The 14,982-nt window shown below is 69.1% G+C and overlaps 1 protein-coding gene and 1 non-coding gene across 2 annotated transcripts; one reads left to right on the forward strand and one right to left on the reverse strand.

Annotated features, from left to right (window-relative positions):
- Positions 1-266: 266 nt before the first annotated feature.
- TRAF7 (TNF receptor associated factor 7) lies at positions 267-8,601 on the reverse strand. The gene is made up of 19 exons (XM_037507780.2): positions 8,283-8,601; positions 7,391-7,482; positions 5,720-5,836; positions 5,265-5,357; positions 5,152-5,185; positions 4,687-4,870; positions 4,480-4,614; positions 3,902-4,119; positions 3,734-3,807; positions 3,521-3,569; positions 3,308-3,435; positions 3,143-3,225; positions 2,626-2,665; positions 2,424-2,540; positions 2,226-2,348; positions 1,979-2,098; positions 1,776-1,907; positions 1,569-1,688; positions 267-1,479 (listed from the first exon to the last, which is right to left on the reverse strand). The coding sequence occupies exons 1-19, from the start codon at positions 8,332-8,334 to the stop codon at positions 1,465-1,467; spliced, it is 1,926 nt and encodes a 641-aa protein (XP_037363677.1). The 5' UTR covers positions 8,335-8,601; the 3' UTR covers positions 267-1,464.
- Positions 8,602-13,888: 5,287 nt separating this feature from the next.
- On the forward strand, positions 13,889-13,971 carry LOC119242430 (small nucleolar RNA SNORD60). Its single transcript, XR_005124442.1, has one exon. It is a non-coding gene; the product is annotated as a small nucleolar RNA SNORD60 (small nucleolar RNA).
- The last annotated feature ends 1,011 nt before the right edge of the window (positions 13,972-14,982 follow it).

A 14,982-nucleotide genomic window follows, 5' to 3' on the forward strand; every position in this document is an offset into this window, starting at 1 on the left:
GCTGGCCCTCGGGCCCTGCCGCGTGCGAGCCCAGTGTGGGCCGGCCCCTCCCCAGCCTGAGGCAGAGCACAGGCCTATGCCCAGCACAGAACTGCCCTGGGGACCTCTGCCAGCCGCCCCCGCGCACAAGGGGCCGAGCTGGGCCCCGGCCCCACCGCACCCCCAGAATATAAGCTATGGAAAGTATTAATTTATTGGGAATGAGCTAAGGCAGATTTCCCCAGAGAAACAAAAAGGTATAACTTTAACAAATATATATTTAAAAAGAAATATTATTGAGTCTATAACAAACCATTTACCAACTGCAAGGACACTGGAGTCTAGCCCGAGACAAAAGCTGTGTAAGGCCCAGGCCATCTGTCTGTCCATCCAACCTCCCGTGCCCAGGAGTGGCCAGCCCCGCCCGGTAGCACAAGCAGGAGGCTGGGGCCCGGGGAGGTGGTGCTCGGCCGGCCCCTCTGGCCTCGCTTGAAGGATGTGCCTTGCTTGCTGCCGGGCCGTGTCCTCTGTGCCGGGAGCCGGTAGGGGCTCCTCTCCCCGGGTGCCGGTATGCGGTGCGCCCAGGCTTTGGGTGAGCCACAAGGCGGCAAGGTGGGTGCCGGCAGGCACATTGTGGGGGCCCAGTCCCCACCCCCCAGGCCCATCCTCGCCCCCAGGCTCTTGTGGCCGAGGCCGGCAGTGAGGTCCTCACCCCCAAGTGCTAACTGGCCTGTTGTGTTTGCTGATCTACATGTGTTGGGCACAACTTTGACGTTTCTTAAAAAATTTAAAACAAAAAACCAGCGATAGTGATTCGGCGGGGAGTGGGGCCGGCCGAGGTGGCTCGGGTGTGCAGACCCTCCCAGCTGCCTCCCCCGCAGCTCCGCAGAACCCGGCTGGCTTGGCAGTGGGTGGCCCGGGCTGGGCTCGGCAGATGGGGAGGGGGTCCGGGCAGGGAGCTACTGTCGGCTGTCAATAAACAGCAGAAAACGGAGCTGCCTGGCTCACTTTTTTTTGGGGGGGGGGCAGGGGCTGGGTGCCAGCCGGGCAGGGGGGAGTCACCACAGGAGCCCCTGTCCTGGCCTCTCCGCTGCGCACCCGTCGAGGGCTGCCTCTCCCTCCCCCAGAACTGGCCCCACTCACAGCCGGTTTGTGCAACTTTTATTTTCACCGGAAGTGATCAGATCTAATTCCAGTTTAAAAACAGTAGAAAAGGTTAGTAAAAAGGCCCCAGCCCCTCCGGGGAGATGAATGCGGGCCGGGTGAGTGTCGTACCTGGCACCTGGGGGGCACTGTCCTGGCAGCAGCAATGACAGGGCCAAGGGAGGGCGGCTGGCCGGGTGCAGGCAAGAGGGCACCGCCTGGCCAGCTGAGTCTGCCCACCGGTGCCCAGGGGGCGGGCAAGGCCCAAGGCCAACTGGGTGGCCAGCGTGGCCGGCAGGGCCCACACAGGTGCAAAGGAAGCCGAGAGTAGCCTGGGTCCCGTCAGCAAGTCCAGACCTGTGGAGGGGGAACTGTTCAGGCACCAGGCCAGCTGCCCGGCCGCCGACCCTCGCCCACCCTCACCGCCAGCGGGGCGAGCCGGGTACCTTCACAGTGCTGTCCACGGCCCCCGAGAAGAGGCGGCCTCGGGACACGGCCAGCGCCGTCACGCTGCCCTGGTGCCGCAGGAGGGTCTGCGTGCAGATCATGTTGTCCATGCTCCAGACCTGGGGGCGCACAGGATGTGAGGGCCGCCTGAACTGCACCCACCCGCAGCCACACCGCTCCCACGCCCCGCACCGCCAGGGGCGCACCCTGAGGGACCGGTCATAGGACGCGCTGAAGACTTTGGTCTGGTCCGGCGTGGAGATGACCGCCAGGGCGTACACGGTGCCCACATGGCCTGTCAGGGTCCGCACCTGCTCCTTGGACTCGATGTCCCACACCTGAGGGGCACAGCAGGTCAGAGGCTGGCAGGGGACAGGGCCCGGAGCCAATCTGCCCGTTCCCGCCATACATGAATGAGGTTCTCATAGGTCCCACAGACGATGTGGTGGCTCGTCACGGCGATGGAGTAGACGCTGCCGCCGGACGTCTGCAGCACGTGCACGCAGTCCAGGGTCCGGATGTCCCAGATCTGTGGGCAAGCACCGCCCTTGGTCCCGGCCAGCACCCTGCCCCAGGGCCTCAGCCACGGGGCGGGGGGAGGGGGGCAGGTCTTGGGCGCCGGCCCCCGCCCGGCCAGGTGGATCGGCCCAGCACACCTTGATTGTCTGGTAGGAGCCGCTGTACAGGTAGCTCTGGGCGGCCACCAGGGCGCGTACCCAGTGGTTGAGGCCAGTGAGCTCCTTCTTCAGCTTCAGCTCGGTGCCCACGATGTCCCAGACCTGTGGGGGCAGACTCGTGTGTGGGCTGGCAGATGGGCGTGCCCCACGGCCCCCTCCAGCCCCCCCCCACCCGACCTTGATGGCTTTCAAGGAGCCACTGAAGAGCATGTTGTGTGAAGAGACGAGCGTGCACACCGGGTTGTCGTGAGCCCGGATGGTGTTCACCTTCTGCAGGTTCTGGATGTCCCACACCTGGCAGGCGGGCAGGTGGCGGTCTCAGGGCTTGGCCCACCACCCTGGCCCAGGCACCCCCTCCCGGCCACCCCGCCCCACTCACAATGATGGTGCAGTCGGCGGAGCCGCTGTAGAGCTTGCACCTGGGGGTAGAGCCAGGCCATCAGGGGGAGACCCACCTTCCCCCAAGGCCGCCCCGGCCACCAGAAGCCTGTGGCTGGGGCCAGCACCACGGCTACTGCTGCACCTAGAGCCCGCCTTGGCCTCGTGGTCCTGCCACGGCGAGGGGCCCAGCCTGGGAGACCCCCACCGCGTGGCTGGCAGTCAAGCTGCTGCCTCCTGAGCAAACATCTCACACTCGGGACATAAGACCAAGTGGAAGGTCCCAGCGAGGGGTCACCTGGAGGTGAGGGGTGGCGAACCGGCTGTTCGGTGGTCTTGTCCCCAAGCTGTGCCCAGGGCTGAAGGTTGATGGGCACTGAGCTCCTGTGTCCACCCTCGGCCAGCCCCGCCTCAGCCTCTGACTGCCGAGACGCCCCAGGGTAGGTGCCCGGGATGTGAGACCATGTGCCCACACCAGCCTGCCCTGCTCGGGGCCTGGGGCGACAAGGCTGGCTCACCCCTGGATGCAGAGCGCCAGCACGATGCCGTCGTGGCCCTCCAGTGTCTTCTGGCACTTGTAGGTGGTGCACGTGTCCCATACCTGCAGAGAGGGGGTCAAGTGGGTCGGAGCAACAGCGACGAGGGTGCCCGCAGCTGCCACGCCCACGGCCAGACCCTGTCACCTTGATGGTCTTGTCAGAGGAGCCGCTGAAGAGCAGGTCCCCTGTGGAGTAGACGCAGAGACACCAGACAGGGCCCTGGTGGCCCACGAAGGTCCCTTTGCACTTGAAGATCTGCTGGGGGTCGTAGGCTGCAGGGAGACAGAAGGGGCCGGTGATGGCGCCATGGGCCCCCAGGGTGCAGTGGGTGGGGGGGAGCAGCGGGCCTGTACTCACATCCCAGCATGCCCGTGTTCAGTCGCGCATTGATATGGGAAAGCTCGTCCTGTGGGGCCGAGGGAGAGCACAGCGCAGCGGTGAGTGGGGGCTCTACAGCGCCCCCCAGTCTGGGCTGGCCGGGACCAGGGTAGGGACAGCAGCAGCCTCCCCTGACCGGGCAGCAGCCGGAACCTGGGGGCACCTCCCCCGGCCAGCGCCGGCCCCACTCACGTTCAACATGGACGCGTCCCTCCGGAACTCCATGAGGTCCTCGCTGAGCTTGCTCTGGTTCTCGTCCAGGACATCTGCGGGCAGGGCAGGGCCGGCCGGTCAAGGACAGGGAGCGGGCTGCACGGGACTCCCCCCGGCCCCCTCCCCCGGGCCCCAGCAGGCGCGCACCGAACTTGAGCTCCAGGCTCTTCTCCAGCTGGTCGATCTTCTCGGAGAGCTTGCCCAGCATGGAGCGCAGGAAGGCGATCTCCTGGTCCTTCTGGGCCAGCGCCACGTGCATCTCGTGGAAGCGGTCGTCCGTCTGCTGCAGGAACTCCTTCAGGCCCTCAAAGCGGCATGTCTCCAGGTGCGTCTCGTACGTGTCCTGGTTCCCGATGAAGGCGCACCTGAGGCACAGGACAGCGCCTGCCCACCCGCTCATGGCCTGCCCGGCTCCGGGGAACCCACTTCTGTGCCCCACGCCCCAGGTGGGCCCCAGCTCCGCAGGTGCACCCCGCCCGCTCACTGTCTGGCTCCGGCCACCCGCGCCCCTAACACGCCCCACTGCGCTGCGGCCATCCCCACCGCAGCCCGCCCTCCGCACAGCCTCTGCGCCCCTGCCCCGGCGCCTTCTGCTCCCTCCGCCGGATCTCTCCGGCACCCGCGCCGGGCCTGTGATTTCCACCGCGGCAGAGCCGGGGCCCACCGTCTCGGGCACAGCAGCCTCGGCGGGGGGTGGGGTGGGGGGGGAGAGGCGCCCCACTCACCCATACTTGGAGTGGGGACACTTGATGTGCTCGCACTCCTTGAGGTGGGCCTCCAGGTTCATCCTGAGCAGGGGCGGGCAGCTGGGGTTGTTGGGGCAGCGCACAGGCCGGTAGTCGCAGCTGGCCTCGTGGTCCCTGCAGCGGCACGCGGGGGCTGAGTGCCAGGGCGCGGCAGCCCACATGGGCACGGGGGAGGGGGGCACTTACTTCCGGGCGCTGAGCTTGATGGTGAAGGGGCAGCCTCGGGGGTCCACCTCGAAGGCAGGGGGCTTCCCGCCGCCCGCCGCGCGGCAGCCGTGCCTGCAGTGGATGAAGAGCTCCCCGATCTGCTCGGCCACCGCGATGTTGTTCACCACCACGGTCAGCTTGGCGTTGTCCACGGGGCACTTCTCTGGGGGGAGGGCATGCTGACCCCAGGGCCCGGTCCACCCCCAGTGCCGGGATGCAGCAGGGGCTCTGGGGAGCAGCTGGCTGGGCAAAGTCTAGGCAGGGCCAGGGGCGGGGGCCGGAGTGTGGGCGCTGGGCTGGTACTAGGCCTGAGGGGACCCGCCCATCGAGGTCTCCAGCACGGTCCCAAACACCCACCCGGTGCCGCCTACGGGCCGAAGCAGGACTGGGGGAGGCTGCCTGAAAGCGGGGTGTGTGGGGTCGGGCTGGGCCTAGGGGCCCTACCTGACTTCAGGGCGCATCTTCGACAGAACGTGTGCTGTGGAGACAACACAGGCTCGGACACAGCCGTCGCCATCACCCGCCCCTGCCCCCCAGGGGCAGGGGCAGGGCCTCACCCCACAGGTGGTGATCACGGGGTCCTTGAACACGCTGCAGCACAGCTGGCAGCACAGCTTGACTGAGGGCTGCTCGGCGAACACCAGCGGCTCCTGGAACGCGGGCAGGCGGCACACTGACCTCACGGGCCTGATGGCGTGGGCCCCGGCAGGGGTGGGCCCCCAGGGGGGCCAGCGGAGGCCTGAGGCTGGGCCTGAGCTCTGAAGGGTCAAGTTGGGCAGACCCCCCAGGGTGGCCTTGACCCACAGGAGCCCACCCTGTTCCAGGATGCAGACTGGGGAGTCCTGGGGCAGGGAGTGGAAACAGGCCTGAGGGCCTGCTCTGGCCTCTCCAGTCCCTGATGTGGACCAGCAGGGCGGGGGCTCTGCCTGGGCCGCTCATCCTCTCACCGCCACCCCATTCAGGGTCTGCCCCTCAGGGTCTTCTGCACCCAACCCGCCGCATGGGCACCTACCGGTTCCTCTTCCTCCTCGGGCAGCGAGAACGTGGAGCGCAGGGACATGCTGGACTCAGAGTGCAACGAGCGGACGGAGATGGCGGAGTCTGAGCGGCGTGGGGTGCTGATAGGGGGCTGCAGCAGAGACAGGCGGGGGGAGGGCCAGGCCCCGTGCTCACCCGGGCAGCCGGGCCCTCCAGGCTGCCCCGTCCCAACAAGGCCCGCCTGGCCTGCAGGGGAGAGGCCCCGCCTGGCGGTCCTGGCCCCCTGTCCGGCCACCGGCTTGCGCCTGCCAACTTTCTTTGTGTAAACGGAGCGACTTCCTGCTATTCAATTCTACGAGGACACGCTCAGCCTGCTTCCTGCCTCCCGGGAGGGAATGTGGGCCGTGGAGGGGCACCTTCAACCGCCAATCCTGGGGCCGCTGGGGCAGTGGAAGTCTGGGAAGGGGGCTGTGGCGCGCCAGAGGGCCACTGGGCCCGAGGCTCCGGGGGAGGCGGGAGGCCCCCCACCCTGGCTGAGCATCTGAGAGCAGAGGATGGGCCGTGCGACCTCCGACTGGGGCACCGAGATTAGGACTTAGGGGCCGAGGTTGGTTTCCCCTTCGGGCCTCGAACCCTGCCGAAGACACCTGCCGCTGCTCCCCCAACCCCCGCCTCCACTACCACCCACGGCCCCTGCCCCGGGCAGGCCCGCTGGAGCCTCCGTGGGGCGTGGGGCCACGACAACCACCCCCAGCCCTGCAGTGGGGCGCAGGGGCAGCTGGACATGATGGTGCCAGTTCCAGGCCCCCCAGCAAGGGCAGCAGAGGCCTCTGTGCTTCCCATGTGGCCACAGATGGCGCCTCCCCCATTGGGCAGTGCCCGTGTCCCAAGCGGCGGCCCATGTGCAGGCGCCACATGAGGAATGAGAAGTCGGAGAAAGACGGTCACGTGGCCCCTGCAGCAGCAAGTCCAGATGGAACCGTCCGCTCTGCCCACCTGCCCCTGCCCTCAGGGGCTTCACCCTCCTGAGCCAGGACGGTATGCCCCAAAAGCAGGGCCCCCCAGTCTCCACACCACATTCACAGCTCCCCAAGGCCCCCAGACCCGGGGGGCTTCCTGAGCTGCCCAGGTATCCGTTCCCGTCACGCTCCAGGTGGGTGACGGGTCAGTGGTCAGGGCCTGGCCCCCAGCACAGCGCCTGGCAGCCCCCTCCGGCCCAGAGCCCGCAGTGAGGGCGGTGGCCACACAGCCAGGTGGAGCCCCCGAGCCACCTGGACCCACAGAGCCAGTGCAGAGACCCACAGCTCCACCCCTGCCCACCGCCACACAGGCTGACCCCAGCGTGGGCCCCGCCACGTCCCCAGCTGCTGGGGCCATCTCCCTGGTCAGGACCCCGCATGGGTCTCCTGCCTCTGCCCCACCATGCCAGCCTCTGCTCGGCAGCACTGGGAGCTGCACAAATGGGACCTGATCTTGTCACCCTCCTGCTGCCACCTTCCATGGCTCACACCCCTCAAGAGGGACCCAGTGCTACAGATGGACATATGCAGGCGCCGCGGGGGCTGCTCAGGCTTCGGGTGGCCCAGAGCTCCCCAGACCCTCCACGACCCGGGCTCTGGTTGCTCCTCACAGCTGAGCCCACCCGGGCCCCTCCCACACCCTGTCCTGGCAGGAGGCGCTGGGCAGGGGCAGGGCGCAGACCCACCATGCTGTCCTCTTCGTCCCTCGGGGGGAAGGCCAGGGTGCTGGAGGAGGAGGGCGTCCTGCGGTGCTGCTTGTACGTGCTGGTCCCGTCAGCTGCCGAGAGAGGGGCCGGCTGAGGGCGGCCGGGCAGGCTCCCACGGCCTCCTTTGGGGCTGGAGCAGGGCTGGGCTGCAGCCGCTGCGCCCCTCTCCCCAGGCAGGTGCCTGCGTGAGTCCTCTGCGCCTCCCGGGGGCCCCGCCTCCCTGGCTCTGCAGGAGAGGGAGGGGGGAGGCTGGGGTGGCCTCCCCAGTCTATCTGCGCTGGGGGGTTGGCCTGCCCGCACGTCCCAGCGAGCCCGGAGCTCCCCGCCCCAGCAGGCCAGGGGTCCCTGCAGGGGTTCCGGTGCTGCCAGCAAGGACCCAGTGCACAGCCTGGCGCTGGCCTCAGGCAGCCCTGCGGGGCTTGGCCTCCTCACCCCCCAGGGGAGTGACTGAGGCGCAGGGAGCGGGGAGCCTGTCGCCGGTCCCTGTAGGCGGGATGACGGCCTGGTTGTGCGGGTCCTTGAGTTCCCCGCACCCCGCCGCCCCTGGCAGGAAGCAGGGACCCGCCAGGACAGGCTGTGGGAGGGGCCTCTGCTACGCGTCCTGTGGTGGTCCTGGGGGGCTGGCAGGGGCCGGGGGGAGGGGGGGAGCCAGAAGGCCTCCCGCTCAGGCCCTGTGGGCGGCAACCAGACTCCAGCGGCCCCACAACCAGCCCAGAGCCCGGGAAGAAGGCCACTCCCACAGGGCTCCGGCCGGACATGGGCTGGGCTGGGAAGCCCACCCCTGTTCTGGAGGCTGGCGAGGGGCGGGGTGTCACCGTGATGGGGGCCGCCGGGGCAGGGGGCGCGCTGGTCCCACGGGCTCTCCTCTCACCTTTCGCGATGGTGGTGACGGCAGAGAAGGTGGGCCCGAAGGTCGTCTCCATCCTGGCCTAGAGCGCGCGGCGGGACGGCCCCGGGAGGAGGCGGGCGTGCACGCTTCCGTGCTGCCCCCCGCCCGGGCACCCCAGGTGAGGGGGGCGGCTCCAGGAGCTCTGCTGGGGCCCTGGGGCGCAGGGTGCGCGGAGGACAGGCCCGCACCCGGCCCTCACCCTGCTGGCGGTGTCTGGGGGGGGCAGGAGGCAGGCTGCGGAGAGGCGGCTGTGGGCGCAGCTCTCGCTCTAGAGGCATCGAGGGTCCTCGGGCAACGCCCCCTGCGGGTGGGGCCAGAGCGGCTTCAGGGGCAGCGCCAGCCCGCCAGCTGCTCCGGCTCTGCCTGGAGGCGGGAGCGCCAACCCGCGAGCTCTCTGGGCCCGGAGTGGGCAGCAGCCTGGTGCCCTCATTTGGACAAGCCTCACGGTGTGCGCCAGAGAGGTGCCGCCGGCCGGGCCCCGCAGACCTGGGGGTGCAGTGCCCAGGCCCAGTTCCTCACCAGTCTCTCCCAGACAAAGTCCTTTGGGGCAGGGGGCGAAAAGAAGAGCCCAACTCTTGCCCAGTCACCAGCCCGAGAACCCAGGGCGCCCCCACCCTGGTATGGGACTCAGGGCCCACGGCTGGGGGCACCTCCACCTCCGAGGACCACACACCCCAAGGACAGGGCTGGGCGGCCCAGGCGCCCCTGCATGGGAGGGCTGAGGTCGCGGGAGAAGGAGCAGGGACCCCGCTGGCCCCCCGCTGCGGGAGGGGCAGAAAAGCCCCCCTGAGCCCCCAACGTGAGCACTGCTCAGAGGCGGCCGTGCAGGCCAGTGGGTCCCAGCACCTTCCCCATCGCTCCCTCCGACCTGAGCACCGGGTGACCTCTACCGCCCCTCCCTTAGTCACCCCGTGTCCTCCCCGAGCCCCACCTGTGGGCCTGCAGGGAGCTGCCGGCGTCCTCGGCGCCCCAACAGCACCCGCCCTCCCGATGCAGCCCCGCGGGGCGGGAACGGCGCGCGGGAAGGGCTGAGCCGCTGCGGGCCCGTCCAAGCCGACCGCCTCGCAGGCCACCCGGTCTGCGCAGAGCCACCCCCTGGTGAGTCCGGGGCAGCCCCTGTGCCCACGAGTGGCACTGCCCTTCCGGAAGGCCCAGGCTGGCCCCTGCCTGGCAGCACCGAGGCCGGGAGCGCGGGGGCCCTGGCAGAAGCTGGCCCGGCCTCTGCAGAGCCACTTGCCACCTCCCACGAGCTGCCTGGAGGGGCGGCCGAGCCCCAGGGAGCGCCCCCCAGGGCCCCGGCAGCCACCTCACCCCGCGCGTCCCTCGAGCGGCCGGCGAAGTAAACACAAAGGCACGTGAGGTCGCGTGCAAATGCGGGGCTCCAGGACGGCCGCCGCTGGCTCAGGGACACAGGCCCGGGGGGCGCAGCCAGCCCGGCCCTGGACCCATCTGAGTGCGGGGAGGGGAGTCGGGGGGGATGTTTCCGGGGCACAAGGCTCACGGCCGGCGCTGGCCTGGTGGCTGGGCTCCAGCGCCCCGTTGCCGGCCCTGCCCAGAACGGGGGACGTGCAGCCCAAGCACCTCAAAATTGAACAAAGTGGCCGAATCCGCCCCAGGCCCCAGGGTTTTCCTGAGCACCCCAGGCAGGCTGAGACCCCAGAAGCGAGATGGGGCGTGCACCCCCACCCGGCGGCCAGCTAAGTGTCTGGGCAGCCGTCCTCTGGAGCGAGACTCCGCAGCAGGGAGCGGCCGGTGCCCTAGGGGAAAGCCGTGGTGGGTGTAGGGGGTCAGAGGGCGTCCTCAGCTCCCCAGTCCTCTCTGCCAAGCCTCACTGGCCTACTTCCTGGCAGCTCTCCCGGGCCCCAGGGGTGGACCCCAGATTCCCTCTTCACTCCACACCCGGAGGTAGCCGGTTGGGATCTGCTGGGACCCAGCTGGCGGGAGGTGGGGCCTGGGTCCCCACCCATTTTGGCCAGCGGAGGGGGGCGGGTGGCCAAGCCCAGCGATGTGTGTGCTGGGGTTCCCCGAACCACATGTGCCGAGCAGCAAGGGGAGAGGTGCAGCCCAGGGAGGCCGCACAATTGCTGGCTAGACTATAGCAAGGCCCCCAGCTCATGCACAGACTGCCCCGCCCCCGGTCAGCCCTGCCCCTGGCCCCAGCCCAGGCCAGGCTGCCAAGTCCTTTAAAAACAGGCCCGGTTGCCACAGCAGAGCCGCGCACACCGCCCTGCTGCTCCCTGGTGTGCCTTAACACGTCTTTTCCATCCCAAATAGGCTGGGTACAGCTTTGAGGATCCCCTCAGCACCACGGCATGTCCTGTCTGAGGCCTCTCCCTCCCCACACCCGATGCCCAGGGCTGCGCCCCTTGTGCTCCTCACCCAGCTGGCCTGCACGCCTCTCGTGCCCCAGTCCAGCTTCTCTGAGCTGCAGCCCCTCTGCTGGAGGAGGGTCCCTCTTGCAGGAAGGCCGTTACCTTCCACCTGATGCCTCCTTCCCGCACCCGCCGCCATGTGCCCCGGGGTCTGGTGGCCCGGCTGTCCAGCATCAGGGCTGGCGGGCCAGAGCGGAGAGGCAGCGTTGTGTCTGGCTGGTTCTGGAGGCCAGGCAGGCCGGGAAGTGAGTTCGGGGCGTCTGAAACCGGTGGTTGCAGACTCACAGAACAGATGCCGGGTCTCGCCTGAGAGCTCTGGGCCCAGCCGGCCTCCCTACCTTCCCGCTTCTCGCTCCCCTGAAGAAGCTGGGGTGCACACGCAGTTCCAGGCCAGATCCGGCTCTGGAGGTGCGATGGGAGAGCGGAGGGCAGAGCTCTGGCTCAGCCCCACCACCACCACCGTGTGCCCCCGGCTCCAGAACACTCCTTCGTCAGCCCCAGGGCTCCCCAGGTGTTCCTTCCTCCTGGCTGTTCCTGGCACCGGCTCAAGGCCACAGACACTGGACTCTCAGCTGAGTTCAAATCCCTGCTCAGCCACTTCGCTACCATGCATGCTGGATGCACCGTCGCCACCCTGGCTTCAGATCTAGGCCACAAGCCTTCAGAGACAGGCCAGCAGGAAGGAACGAGGAAGAGAACGCGGCTGGGGGTTGGGGGTTCGGGGTGGGCAGGCGGGGGTGGGGAGGGTCTCAGGGTTGGGGAAAAGGGTGGTGGGCAGGGCGGGCAGCACAGGACTCCAATGGAGGGAAGCAGCAGAGCAGGGTGGAACCCAGCCGCGCCAGTGGGCCCGCATATGGTGTGAAGGGCCCGTGTCTGGAGGAACCTCCTGAGGGGACTGAGTCAGGGTGAAGGCCCTGTGACAGTAGCCCCACTCAGGGGCTGGGGGCTCCGTGGCCCTCCCAGGGACACAGGGCCGAGAGACAGCACGAGGACTACCCAGCGTCTGTTCCTTCTGCTGCCTCCTCTGCCACCAGCAAACCCAGGAGCCCCAGCAGGCATGCCAGCTAGTCCCGCACCTGGCCTTGCTATAGAGCCATGGGATTTCCCCCCTGGCCCACGCTGCACAGAGCCCCCTCAGCATCTTCTGTTCCTGAAACCGCCTGTCCCTTTGTCCGGTCAGCTGGCCTTGCAAGGCTCACCCCTGTTGCCAGGTTCCGCGCTGGAGAGAAGGGACGTGGTAACAGCTAAGCGTGAGTCTGATGGGAGCCGGGAGCCCACGGGGGCGGGGGAGGCCAGGGGGGTGCAGTGGGGCGGGACTGCTGTGCCAATGAACCTGGCCCTCAACCCCAGTATTGACCGGCCCTGATAGGTCTTTCCTTTCCAGATAGCCACAGACTCTACTCCTCGAGACCCCTCAGGCTGGGTCCCCTGCCCGAGCCAGGCTGCCCACTGCCCTGCTCCCCTTCCAGAGAGGAGTTTCTGCCCCACCTGGAAACAGCGCAGCTCTAGGGTGGAGGAACCCTAGGACACACAACTGGGGTTTGCACCAAGAAATTCGAATGCCCAGGGCAGTGAAAGCAGGAGTCGGGCAGAGGCAGCGCCGAGGCCACAAGCCTTCAGAGACAGACCAGCAGGAAGGAACGAGGAAAAGAATGCAGCTGGGGGTTGGGGGTTCAGGGTGGGCAGGCGGGGGTGGGGGGGGTCTCAGGGTTGGGGAAAAGGGTGGGTGGGCAGGGCGGGCAGCACAGGACTCCACTGGAGGGAGGCAGCAGAGCAGGGCGGAACCCAGCCGCGCCAGCGTAGGGTGGGTCCAGTAGGACCCCAGACTAGGCTCCAGACGACTGTTCTGGCTTGGCTCAAGACTGGCAGGCCCAGTGGGGACTAGGAGAGGGCCCCACCCAGCTCCTGGGGAGCCAGCCTCCTCATGCTCCCGCTGGCTGCCCGCTGAGCCTGGCAGGGGCAGCCCCCTCCCCTCAGGCGGCGGCCCATTCCCAGCACGCTCCTCCGGCCACTGCCCAAGGCGGGCTGCCGCTGGGGCACTCCCCGGAGCCCCACTCGTTCCGCTCCCCTCACAGCGCCTGTCAAATTCCTCAGGACTCCGAGCGCCCGGCACCGCCCGGCCCGCTCCAGATCCCCTTCTCCAGGGGCGCGGAGGGAGGGGGATCGTGTCCCCCGCGTTCTACAACGACCGCAGACATTCCGGGGGTCCCTGAGGGCGGGTGCTTCAGGCGTGTCGCGGGTGGAGAGGGGGTGCCCCACACCCGGCGACGCCCCCGCGCGGGCCCCGGCGCCAGGGGCAGGCGAGCCCGTCCCCGGGCGAGGAGCGCGGCCCAGCCCGCCGCCCCGCCCCGCGCCGCGCCCGCCCCGCGCCCGGAGAACGAGGAGGGCGGAGGGGACTGCGGGCGGCGGCGGGGGACGGGGCGAGCGGCCGCCCAGCTGACCGCGAGCCCCGCGCCCGCCCGGCCCCGCCCCCCGGGCCCGAAGGCGCGCCCCGTCCGCCCGGCCCGCGCGCCCGCGGCGCGAGCCCCGGCCGCAGCCCCGCGCGGACACTCACCCGGCCGCGAGCGCCCGGGCGCGGCGGCACCATCCTCGGAGCGCCGTGTCCTCGGCCGCTGGCCGCCCGAGCTACCGGACGCGCGAGCCGGAAGCGCCCGGGCGCTGGGCACGCCGGGACTCGTAGTTCCCGGGCCGGGGCCGGGGGACCCACCCGCGCGGGGCGCTCGGGAAACGACGGCTTCCGGCGCCAGGACGTCGCGGAGAGGGATTGGCGGCCCGAGAGCGCGCTATTTCCCCATCGGAGTCTGATTGGCTGATGCATCCGTCGCTCACGGGTTCAATAGCCCCTGCAAAGGGAGGAGCGTCGGGAAGACCGCGCCCCAAGGAATTGCCGCGTGCGATTGGTGGAAACGGGGAGAGTAGCGAGGGGAGCGTATCCGCGGCGAGGGGGGGCGGGTATTTCCGCCGGGATTGCCCAATCACGGAGGGGGAGATACTATAAAAGCTTGAGCCGGGGAGCGCGCCTTCTTTTGGGCGCTGCGGAGGGCGCGCGCAGCTGCCCGGCTTCCGCGCGCGGTCCGGGCGGGCGCGGGCCAGGCCCGAGAGGGGCTCCCGAGCGCGCGGGCCGGACCAGCCCCGCCCCGCCCCGGCCAGCGCCGCCTGAGGACGGAGCCCGCGCCGCAGGTGAGGCCGCCTGCGCGCCGCGCGCGGGGAGCGCCGGGCCGGTGATGAGTCGCTGTAACTTCTGACACCTCGTCTGAGCACTGCGCGCGCAGCCTGATTATCTCGCGAGACTGAGGCCCCGCGTGCTGCTCCCCCGGCGGGGGGCGGGGGGCGGGGACGCGCCCTCCGGGCCGGGCGCGGACACCCGTCTGCTCTGTTTCAGGGCCGTCGGCGACCCCGCTGGACGCCCCGATCCCGACTTGCCACCGCCCCGGTGTGGGCTCGGCCCCGACATGCCGTGGGCCCCTGGGCCGGCCGCTCCCGGGAGGAGCGCGGCCCCTCGAGGCTCGCGCGGATCCGCCGCTCGCCCGCGGCCGAAGCGCCCGCGAGGGCCCGCTCCCTGCGCGGCCTGGGACCTGCACACACGTAAGGGGCCGTGGGGCTGTGGGTGACCGTCGAACGCTGTGCTCAAAAGCCTCAGGCCCAGCCCAGACAGGACCTTAGTCCCAGCCACGTGGAACTCGCGTCGGGTGCCGGGGCCTCCGTCTGCGGCCTGGCTCCCTCCGAGCTGGGCAACGCTTAGCACAGGTTGCCATCTGAGAGGGAGGCCCGAGCTGAGGACACGGGTCCAGGGAGTACAACAGGCCAGAAGATCCCTTCGTTTTTTTGGGACAAGCAGCGCGTCAATAGTGACCTCCCAACACCCTGACTATGACGACAATTAATAACCCCTCTTTTCAAAACTTTTTTCTTAACAATCTCTTGGTTGGTGAGAGTGCTGACGAGGAATAGGCTGAGTCTGGAGGGGGGTGGGTGCCTGTGTCTCCGCTGACTGAGATTGCTTTCCCAGTCCTTCGCAGCCCTGCGCTAGTTCCCCTGCTCATGGAGTTTCTCAGCGATGATGATGATGAGCCCCGGAAGCGCGCCACGGTGCCCTCCACAGGAAGTCAGCGGTCGTGGGTGAGACCACAGCAGAGCCTCGGTTACACGCAGGGCGGCTGCAGAGCAGAGATACCAGAGAACATTTTGCGGGAGGTAAGCAGTGAAGTGTGGAGTGATGGGAAGCCAGGACGGGCCGTGAGAGTCAAACCCGTGAAAGTGCTGCTCAAGCCACACGCGAGGGCCCCGAGGCTGAAACAGCGCCCGCTGAA

The sequence above is a fragment of the Talpa occidentalis genome, unplaced genomic scaffold, assembly GCF_014898055.3.
Source record: "Talpa occidentalis isolate TD23 unplaced genomic scaffold, MPIMG_talOcc4v2.1 talOcc4.12, whole genome shotgun sequence".
Lineage (NCBI taxonomy): Eukaryota > Metazoa > Chordata > Mammalia > Eulipotyphla > Talpidae > Talpa > Talpa occidentalis.

Bases quoted from the DNA above. Each gene is read 5' to 3' on its own strand.
- TRAF7 (XM_037507780.2), bottom strand. From the start codon at position 8,334: ATGGAGACGACCTTCGGGCCCACCTTCTCTGCCGTCACCACCATCGCG. The intron at 4,120-4,479 runs GTGAGTGGGGCG...CCTGTGCCTCAG, and splicing joins TGTCCCCACTCCAAGTATGG to GTGCGCCTTCATCGGGAACC. The intron at 2,349-2,423 runs GTCGGGTGGGGG...CTGCCCCCACAG, and splicing joins GCTCCTTGAAAGCCATCAAG to GTCTGGGACATCGTGGGCAC.